Here is a 10,400-nt window from a genome sequence, read left to right on the forward strand (position 1 = left end):
GGCTCCTGTGCTATGTGATATTTTTATTAACGCTATCTGTAACAAGCATTGGCCTGTTCAATTTGCAGAGCGTGGAAGAATCGTGGTGTGTAGTGCAGAGAGGGTGAGAGAGGCCTGAGAACAGTCTACAAGGGTCACTGAACAATTTCAGCCTTTGTTTTCATGCTGGAAGGGACACGATGTTCTGGCCTCAAACTAGAGAAAAAAAAATGGAAGAAAAATGCTGCAGCAGTGAGGAAGTGCTGGGAGATCACCTGGAGTGTGAGGAATTCTGTTCCTAGAATGAGTGGTGAATGCTGAACTTCTGTGTGGAGGTTGATGACTCTCCCCGGCCCTGTTTTCTGCATTTCTCTGAAAAACCACTTGCTCTTACCCCAAGAGCCTCTCCCTCCCCTCATAGAAAGCTGAGATGGGAAGCTGTTACTCTTGCTCACCCAGGGGTGAGCTGTGGGAGTGAGCAAATGCTGTTCAGTCCTTAGAGACAGCACACCCTCTCCTGGGACCTGTTTCTTGAAGACCAGCCACTTCATATTCCACTCACCCAGATGATCCAGGGTTGACCTGGCTCTGGAAGGTGGACACCACTGCCCATGTGGATCATCCCTGAGTCATCTTGACCTTTTCCTCCCTCTGCTGCTGCTGCTGTTAAGGATTCCACCTACCAGCAGCAGGATGAGTCCACATCTTGCCTTCACAGACTGCTGTTGCAGAATTGCACACAAGGCCAGCTCCTTCCTCTTTCTCCTTGCAGACAGGCTGTCATCCCCGTGTCTGTGTTGCTCCTTTGCTTCTCTCCAGCCTCGTGCCCTCTGAGCCAGCGAGGTCTGTTGGCCCTTGTGCCCAAGATATTTGTTCTCTTTTGCTGGAGGGAGCTGCCAGCTGCAGTGTCCTTCCCAGAGCATCCCTGGCGCTCGTGCTCCAACCTCAGGAGTGTGGATGGAGCTCTAGGCTGGCACCCTGAGTTTGTTATTGTCACATGTGCTCCCAGCCTGCTGCTCTAGGCGTTGGGGACTGTGGTGGGGACGCAGTCCTGGCATGGGGACAGCTGTGCTGAGTCCTTGGTGGCAAAAATCACAGGTCAAGCTGTTTTTTTTTTCACACAGCTCTATGGGCAAAAGACGGGCCCAGGTGCAAGACTCAGCTCTGGTTTGTTATTTCTGGTTCTCTGCACTCTCTGGACTCTTTTTCCACCTTCCTGCAAGGCATTTTTAGGAGTAGCAGGGTCAGCTTTTTGAAGGGCCTCTGGGCACAGAGGGGAGCCCACCCTGGGACTGCACTGAGGCATTTAGCCCAGGGTAGGAAGCAGATTTCACACCAAAAAGCTCTTTGAATCAAGAGTGATACCCCTCCTGGGAGGAGGAGGCTTTGTCACGCTGAATTACACCCAGCAGGGTTCAGACATGGAGTCTGCAGGAAGGAACTGGCTCTTAAAAGGATGGGAAAGGGCTAATGGTGGCCATTACCTCCGGGTTTGGCCCTAAAAGCAAAGCAGAGGTGTGGCAGTAGGTTACCTGCCAGAGCCATCATCCAGAGTGCTCTCACTGAGGAATTCACAGAAGGAAAAATCAGTCCCTTTCAGCTGAAAAGTGGGAGAGAATGTCCAAAGAGCCAGCTTTGTGGCTGGGCTGTGGAAGTGGGGGATGCTGTGGGTGTTGGGGTTTCCAGACCTGGGGGGATAGAAGAGAGGGATCATTAAGTAATCATCCCTATAAGTGTGAGTCAGTCCTACATCCTGTGGTCAAAAAGGAAAGGGGTACAAACTGACCCCAAAATTAATCTGGTACCAGTAAATTCGAAAGGGAAATTCCAGAGAAAGAGGAAGTCAATAGAAAAAGCCTGAAAATTTAAGATAGTGTTATAAAAATCTTTTAGCTCAGCAGTGAGGAAGCCCAGGAAGCTCTGAAGGACTTGCAGGAGGTGATCAGAGAGAAGTATGTGGAGGAAACTGAAACCCGAGAAATTGAAACCCCTGATGATCCCAAAGGAGATTTGTTGTGCTTAGGCACGACAGAGATGTTGACGTGCTCCTGGGGATGTGGCAGCAAGGCTGGAATGCTGGGATGGGTGGTAGCTGGGATGGGCACATACAGGGAATGTGAAGAGTAAAGTGTTAGTTGTAAACATTTAGTTTGTTGTGAAATGAAATTCATTCCTGGGGAGCTGGAGCAGCAAGAGGTCAGTTTAGGAGATTGGGGTATCTGCACTACCAGAGACTCTGCCTCAGCCCTGCTCTTTCAGGGCAGAGAAAGAGGGGCTGTTAGAGATGGAAGTGCCCAAAAAGGAAACTCTGGAGGAGATTTGGAAGAAGTGCTATTGTTCGATGATTTCAGACTGAATGGTGGAGCTGAGCTGGCCAGAGAAGTTTCAGAGGGAAGCAGTTGATCACATACTAAAAAACCACAACCACTGAAACCACCTGCAGTCCTGGAGGGGAGCAAGTGGATCTGGTGCTTGTCCTGGGAATGGGAGCAGGCAGCTGCCACCTGCCCAGGCCCACAGGGCTCCCAAACTGGCATGGCCATTGCTGCTCTCCCTTGTTCCCAGCAGCATAATCACACATGCTCTGCTGACTCGAATCCCTCCTCCGTTACTCCAGCCCTCAAGGTCATTATAATCTTTCTCTGTGATATCCTGGCCTGTTCTGGATTGATGATGCCATCTCGTTTTGCCGCATCAGCACATTTCCTTTGCCTTCTCCTGCTTTTTGTGCCAAGATCATTAAGGCAAATGTTAAGCAGAGTAATTTTTGAGGCAGAAACTCGAGGAACTGTGTGGGTAACCCCCCTTCCAGCTGAAGCAATTACCCTGCTCCTTTCAGGCAGCTCTTCACCAAATTTACTTTTCAAATGCCAGTCACATCTTCTCTGCCTTATCTAATAATTTACTATGTGGCATCATTTCAAGTGCCTTCCTGAAGCTCAGACAAGAGAGATCTACTGAATTTCCTTCATCACAAATATCTCTGAACTTATAAAAGGAAGCTATTAGATTAATGTTGGTGTGCGTCAGGATATTTAAACTATGTCAAGATAATAAATTAAAATAAAGATAGTATCAGCTATGTTGATTCTTTTCATGGATTTTTGATTTTTTGGGGGGGATATTTGATGATGGATTCAGTACGAGAATAATGTTGATAGCGCAGTGATGTTTTAGTTGTTCTTAAGTAGTGTTTACCCTGGCCAGGGACTTGAGGAGCTGCACAAAAAACTGTGAGAGAGAGTATAGTTGGGACAACTGACCTGAGCTGGCCAAAGGGATATTCCACCCTATAAAACATCATGCCCAGAAGGGCCAGGGGAAATTTGGGGTTTGGCATCAGTCATCACCTGCTGAGCAGCTGCACTGTGCATCGCTTGTTCTTCTTGCATTTTCTCTCTCTTTTAAATGACTATTATTATTATATTTTACTTTGTTTCAATTAGTAAACCATTTTTATCTCAACTCACAAGTGTTGCTCTTGATTCTACTTGCCATCCCACCAGGGTGGGGGGAAGTGGATGAATGGCTGAACCCAGTGGCCAGTTGGGCTTAGAACACCACAGCACCACTCAGGGACCTGGATGAATTGTCACCCCCATCCCACATGTCCTTCTGCTGGAAGCACCAGCAGGACCAGACTCTTTGCCTCATCATCCTGTGGGTCCCTTCTCCCACATCAGGCCTCCAGCAGGGAGGCATCAAAACGGACTCTTCATTAACAGACACGCTGATATATTTGAAATTATCTTTATTTTAGTGTATTATTTCGACATAATATAAATTATTTTTGTGCCTTTTTTTTTTTTTTAGAAAAACATTATTTAATTTAACTTAAATAAGTTAAATAAAACAATTTTTCCCCTTGAAGGAGGCTGCAGGTCAAGGGCTCTCGCGTGTGTGCCTGAGGCTGGAGGCCACGCAGGGGTGGGACCGTGGGCATTGCGGGTGGCAGCGAGGAAGGGTCAGTTCTTTGGGGTCTGGAAGTGCTTCAGGCGCTCCTGCACCCAGGGCTCCTGGGGATTCACACACAGCTGCTTCCCCTTCTTGGTGACCACTCTGCCAGGAGAACAAACCCCTGTTAAGGTGCTGCGCTGAGGCCACGAGGTGCCCCCGCTGGGTTCCACCAGCACACCCTAAGTGTCCCCAGCCACGTTCCCAGGTCCCTCCTGGCCACCCCGAGCCCCTGGCAGTGGTGGGTACTCACATCACCCCCGGGTTGATGCAACTGCTGCTGGTGACGAAGGTGGAGTTGATGAGGCGAAGAGGGATGGGACGCTGTTGGTAGGTGAAGCAGCAGGTGATGGGGATGCCGTCTGTGAGGGCAGAGGGACAGACAGACAGCACAGGTGAGACCCCAGCTACAGCACAGGCTCTGACCCCACTGGCACGTGGTGTTCCCCAAGGATTTGCCATCTCTCACCCTCCCCTTGTGTCCTATTCCCTGGCAGTGGCTCTCCAGGAGAACCCTGCCCTCAAACCCTCCATCCCACACTGTGACAGAGTCTCCTGCCCTCAAACCCTCCATCCCACACTGTGACAGAGTCTCCTGCCCCCAACCCTCCATCCCACACTGTGACAGTCTCCTGCCCCCAACCCTCCCCACAGCCCCACGAGGGTCCTGCTGACAGGGCTGGGGCTCTCCAGCAGCTCCCGTGGAGCGATGTCCCCCTCCAGCCCCGGGAGAATTCAGCGACTCCGGACTCACCGAAATGGGCCTCGGACGGGGAGCGGGAGGCCACGAGGAGCAGGGCGAGCAGGGTGGCTGCCAGGACCTTCATGGTGCTGTGGGGCCGAGGGCTCTGTGAGCAGGGCTGGAGCTGGGGAGGCTGCAGGGCTCTCTCTGCACGATGCTCCTCCGCTGTGGCCATGCCCTCCTTTTATCCCCCGGGCGCTGGGCGGGCGCAGGGTTTCAAGGAAAGAAAGTGAGTGCATCATACTGGGGAAATTATGTCAGGATCGGCCAGTTTTGCTGAGCTGGAAAAGGAAAGGAAACCGCAGAAGGGGAAGGGACTGCTGGCCACGAGGCTGCAACTTTCAAGATGCTCCTCGGGTGCCTGGTGGGGGACTGGTTGGAGCCCAAATGCCAACAGTGACTCTGCCACTGCTGCAAGGGCTGCACAGGCCATGGGGCAGCTTGGGCTTGTGAAGCTGCCCAGCCAGAGCTCTGATGTCAATCCCAAGCAGGCAGCTGTGAAGGGACACCAGCAAGCAGACCCAGGACGGGGATGTGCTCTGCAGCAGCCCCAGCAGCATCGCTGTGTCGGGGGCTGTGGAGAGAGTCCCTGGATGGAGACCCCAGCCCAGCTCAGGGGCCCTGGCATGGGGACACCCCCAGCCACTGCTGCTGTTGCTGGCAGAAATCCACTGCCAGGAGGCAGATCCCAACTTCTGCCCAGGTTTGCCACAAATAACAGTTCTCGCTCTGCTGCTCCACAGGGATCCAGAGTTCTCCCTGCCACGATGCATTGCACATGTTCATCTCCACTGATAGCTCTAGGTCTTGCTTGGACATTTAGGGAAGGAAAGATCATGTAGGAACAAGATTGTGTTGAGTCACTGTGGGTCTCACATTTGTCCCTTTTTGCTGGTATTAAGGTCATAAGCAGTGTTCCCATTTGGGAAAGTCTGCAGACACATGGAGTCCCTGCATGTGCAGGAACTGGATTGTGTTGCCCTGCTCTGGGGCTGGAGCAGTGGGCTCAGCCACCTTCCACGTCCCTGGGCTGAACACAGGATTTACACCTCTCTAAGGATTTTAGTTTCGGCTGCAGTCTCTTAATGGCCAAGCTGTTGCAATTACTGCCAGCCCACTTCTACCCAAACAGGATAATTTCATCCAATTTAAGGTCTCTCTTCTGACTGAGCCCCAAAAAGCAAAGACCCCCATGTCAGGACATGTGAGGGGACTGAAAAGGGGCAGCATTTGCAATGCCAGGGGGTAATTCCCAAACATCCCCCTCTGTGGCACACTCAAAAGGAGGGAGCTGCCAAACTCACTCCTTCCCCCATTTTTTTTTTCCTTTCCTAGCCTTTCCCTGATGCTGCCCCGTGGTGCCATGAAAGGTTTGTTTCCTTGTCTCCCAGCTACCACACAAACCCCTGGCTTCCCCTGGCCTTCCTGCTGACCCTGGCTCGGGCATGACTAATTCCTGCCATTCTGATTCAGGGGAAAAGTCCCACTCACAGAAATGCTGAGCAATGCCAGGGCTTGTCCTCCCATTCCCACCTCCCAGCACCTCCCGTGGCCTTTTGCCCAGCAGACCCTCCCCAGCCAACAGGCATTACCTGATGGGTGCATCCCTCCCAGGTAGGTGGGAATGGATGTAAATCATCCCCTGGAGTGGGGCAGGAGGAGCTGGGCGGTGCTGATCTGGCCTCCAGTGGAAGAACCAATCCAGCTGTTCCAGCTGTTCCCTTCTCCAAGTGCTCAGGTTTCAGCTGTTTCTGTTTCAGCCACTCTCTGTGCAGGGCTGAAGAGGAACAAATCCTTTGTATTTAACAGTGACCAGGGGTTTCATCTGTGGCACTTGAGAAGGGCTTGGAGGAGAGGTGGTACCTGCTGTAAAAACTCCTGCTTGTCCCATGTCCCTGGCTGCACAAAGGCAGAAGGAAGGGACTCAGTTCCTCAGAGGGATGGAGATCTGCATGAGTTTTTTTTCTGTTAAGGCCATGGCAGTGACACTGAGTGGTTTCTCTTAAGCTCAAAGCATCCACTGTGTGCTGAGGAATCCCAAGTTCAGGGCCAGCCAACAGAAGCTTTTTGTGCTTTCATGAACCTCTCTGCCTGTAAACCCTCACGTGTCCCAGAGGGACCTGCTCCAGACTCTGCCCTCCAGCCACCCCGTTCTGGCACCTCTCCTGCCCTCACCAGAGCCAGCTCTGCTTGGTGCCTGGAGGAGAAGTGGGAGGGAGGACCACAGCGTGCAGCAGGCTTTTGTGCTGAAGGAAACCAGAAACTGCTGTCTGGGCCAACCACAGGAACAAGATGCTGAGCTACCTCAACACAGAGTGGGTTTTTTTTTCTGGAGAGGCAGCACCGAGCTAGGGATGAGCTGGGCTTGGACAGGAGAACTGAGCCAGGGGCCAACAGCCAGGGATGAGCAATGGCAGGGGACAAGATTGGTTTGGTGGGAGCCCCTTTGCTTGCCCAAGAAAATTAAAAAAGATTGGGATGGGCCAAGAAAGTAGCACTGGGAAACCATGAGTGCCAGGAGGGTGGTGAGGGATATCCCCCTCTCAGGAAATATTAGAGACTGAAATCAGGGCAGTGATAGATAGAATGATCTGTGGGCACTGGCTCCGGCAGCCACCAGAGGAAGACTTGTCATCCGGCAGGAACCGCAGGAAATCTCACAATCACGAAGATTATTTCTGATGGAAGAGGCAGAAATATTTCCTCTTTGCTGCAGAAGTGACTGGCCAAGCTTTCAGTTCTCCATTTAGATGAGGGCCGGATGGGACTTCTTACTGGATGTTGATGAAATACTTTCCATTATAACTGGAATCGAGGACATTTCAATGAATAGTTTGTGTCTAAGGAATTAAATATAAGGAACTGGTGCAAAGGGAAAGTGAAAAATGACTAACAGTTTATTTCTCCTGCCATGGAAGACCCTTGTAAGCAGGGCAGGAAACACAGGAAATCAGAACCTTCAGCTTTGCAAACACAAATTTGAAAAATAGAAGAAAGGAAAAGCCTACTAGTTAGGAAGGGGAGCAAATAACCAAAGATGCCACTTCTTTTTGGCTTGCCTTTGCACAAACAAGACAAGAGATTGTGGTCAAGCACTCAACACAATCAAAATTTAGTGCACTCAGGTGAGAAAAGGGAAAAGAGAACAAATAAGTAAGTAAGAGGTAGGTAAGGCAGGTGTAAAACAGACAAAAAGGCCCCAAAGATATCCCTAACTTCCTCCTGAGCCAGGCTGTGGCCATCTGATTAGCAGCAAAAACTCACATGGTGTGGGAGAGGTACCAGAAAGCCAGAGGTGAGCAGATATGGCACTAGTCTTGCATGAGGGAAGCTCAGATGCTGCCTCAGCCTGCACCCAACCTTAGGGAAGCCTCTCCAGCTCTGCAGAGAGTTTTCCCCGAGGACAGAGCCCTGCTGCTGGCAGCAGGCCTCGTTTCTGCCCCTGAGTCAGGGCACAGGGATGTTCTCAGCACCTCTTTCAGGAGAGGCTCCCAGACAGCCGGGGCCCTGCACTTGACAGCACTGATGGGCTGACAGCAGCCTCTGCCTGCCCTGTGCACCAGCCTGAGGCAGCAGGAAACCACAGGCAGAAAAAAACTAAACTGCCAACAGCACCATCCCATTCAAGAGAAAGCCACATGGCATTGTGCAACATCCCTCTGGGAAGTGACACTCATTGATAAAAATTATGCACAGGGGTCCCGTGACTCGGGGTTAGGAGGAGAACCTGGGTCAGCTGCCAGCCTCACCCTGCAGACAGCTCTCACTGACCCTCATGAGTGTTGTTTTATGAGGGCAACTCAGCATTCAAAGTGGAATTCCTAGACCAGTCCCCACTGATACATTTTAAGTTCCAATTCCCAAATGTCCATTCCCCCTCCGAGGATCCTGTGCTGTGCCCTGCACGAGGAACCACAACCACAACCCAGAGCAGGGAGTTTTCTGTGGTCCTGGATCAAAGACAGCTCTTCTCTCTCCAGCTTAAGTGACTTCTGCACCAGACTGGTGCAGGAAGGAGAGAGAGAAGAGCAAGAACAACCTTTCCCCCTGCAGGATGCTGCAGCACACGCGGGGGGCTGGCATTCCAGAAAATCCCAAAGGGAGTGGTATTCTGCTTAATCCTTGGACTTGCAGCACCAAAGAGCAGCTGTAGAAAAGTTGGAGAGGTTAAGTCTCATTCTCTAAAGAATGCCTGCAAAAATGCTTTGACTGAGCACAGGCAATTATCCAGTCACAGGCAAGAATATTCTTTTCAATGAGAAGGAACAATTCCAGATGATATGGTCCCATGGGGATTGTGGCAGATGACTGGGCCCAAGGTCATTGACCTGTACAGAAACACCCTAAAGGGGGGCAGTTATATGGCAACAAATCTGGCAATATGTCTAAAGGTATCTTTAACAGTAAAGCATGTCCCAGCTCATCAAAAAGATTATTCATGTGAGTCATAAACTAACAGGGAAGTAGATAATACAGCATTCTTCTGGAGAAACTGGCTGCTCATGGCTTGGATGGGTGCCCTGTTCACTGGATGAAAAACTGGCTGGTGGCTGGGCCCAGAGAGTGGTGGGAATGGAGTGACATCCAGCCAGGGATGGTCACCAGTGGTCACCCAGGGATCAGACCTTGGGCAAGGGAGCTGGGGAAGAGCCCAGCTCTTGAGGAGAAAGCCCTGGGAGAAAAGGAGGCTCAGGGGGACCTTCTCTCTCTCTCTCTCTCTCCAAATCCCTCACAGGAGGTTGTAGCCAAGTCGGGTTCAGACTCTTCTCCTGGGTAACAATTGACAGAACAAGAGGAAATGGCCTCAGGTTGCACCAGTGGAGGTTTAAATTGGATACTAGGGGAAAACTCTTCACTGAAAGGGTTGTTAGCACTGGCATAGGCTGCTCAGGGCAGTGGTGGAGCCACCATCCCTGCAAGGATTTAAAAGATTTTCCAGCTTCTCCCCAGCTGTGCCACAAATACCCTCCTCACCCTTCTCCACTGGTCACAGCAGGGACACAGAGTTGGCTCCAAAGATCCATGGCTGGTGTCCTGATGGGAACCAGGCGGATGAAGGATGCTCCAGCCTCCCTGCACTTGCTGGAAACCTGCCCCAAAGCATCTGCATCTTTAATTTCTTCTTCTCTTTAAGGAATTTATTGACACGAGAGACAGGCCTGATAAGGTTCGATTTCCATTGTTTGCCACCCCCATTGCCACCGTGGGTGGACGGGTTCTGGGGGTTGCAGGAGGAATTTTTTGCATGAGACAAGGGAATTTCCAGGCACCTGGAGAATCAGTCCCATGGATGGCTCTCTCCAGGGGCCTGCCCAGGTCTGGAGGACAGTGCTAGACCTCATGGCCCCGCTCTCTCCTTCTGCAGCCACCCCTGTTTACCCACTTGATCCATATGGGACAAAAAAATCCAGCCCTCGAACCCCCCAAAGCCAACCTTTCTCCCATTGCCAGCCTCACCTGCCTCTTCCCTGCCTCAATCCCCATCCCACCAGGCAGGCAGCTGCCCAGGACATCCTTAAAGGTCATATTGGGCAGGGTCTGCTTCATTAAGCAGGTGAGCTGGAGGCATCAGCCTTGGCCCTTAAGGTTTCCCTGCCCTCCCAGGGGCTCCTGGACTGTTCCTGGGTCTCTGTGGGAATGCTGAGCCCTGATGTGACCTGTTTTCTCCCACAGGATTCACATCTCTCACTCCAGGTCGGCACAAGATGGTTTATTGACTCCATTG

General features: G+C 51.5%; 1 protein-coding gene across 1 annotated transcript; it reads right to left on the reverse strand.

Annotated features, from left to right (window-relative positions):
- Window positions 1-3,813: 3,813 nt before the first annotated feature.
- On the reverse strand, window positions 3,814-4,760 carry LOC114060466 (C-C motif chemokine 4-like). Its single transcript, XM_027889994.1, has 3 exons — window positions 4,688-4,760; window positions 4,187-4,295; window positions 3,814-4,038 (listed from the first exon to the last, which is right to left on the reverse strand). The coding sequence occupies exons 1-3, from the start codon at window positions 4,758-4,760 to the stop codon at window positions 3,945-3,947; spliced, it is 276 nt and encodes a 91-aa protein (XP_027745795.1). The 3' UTR covers window positions 3,814-3,944.
- Between the last annotated feature and the right edge of the window lie 5,640 nt (window positions 4,761-10,400).

This window comes from Empidonax traillii, unplaced genomic scaffold (genome assembly GCF_003031625.1).
Source record: "Empidonax traillii isolate 1590-97213 ecotype Southwest subspecies unplaced genomic scaffold, ASM303162v1 scaffold276:size1176444, whole genome shotgun sequence".
NCBI lineage: Eukaryota > Metazoa > Chordata > Aves > Passeriformes > Tyrannidae > Empidonax > Empidonax traillii.

Coding starts and splice junctions, on each gene's coding strand:
- LOC114060466 (XM_027889994.1), bottom strand. CDS start 4,760: ATGAAGGTCCTGGCAGCCACCCTGCTCGCCCTGCTCCTCGTGGCCTCC. Junction 4,296..4,687: donor CCCGTCCGAGGCCCATTTCG/GTGAGTCCGGAG, acceptor CTGCCCTCACAG/ACGGCATCCCCATCACCTGC. Junction 4,039..4,186: donor TGCATCAACCCGGGGGTGAT/GTGAGTACCCAC, acceptor TTCTCCTGGCAG/AGTGGTCACCAAGAAGGGGA.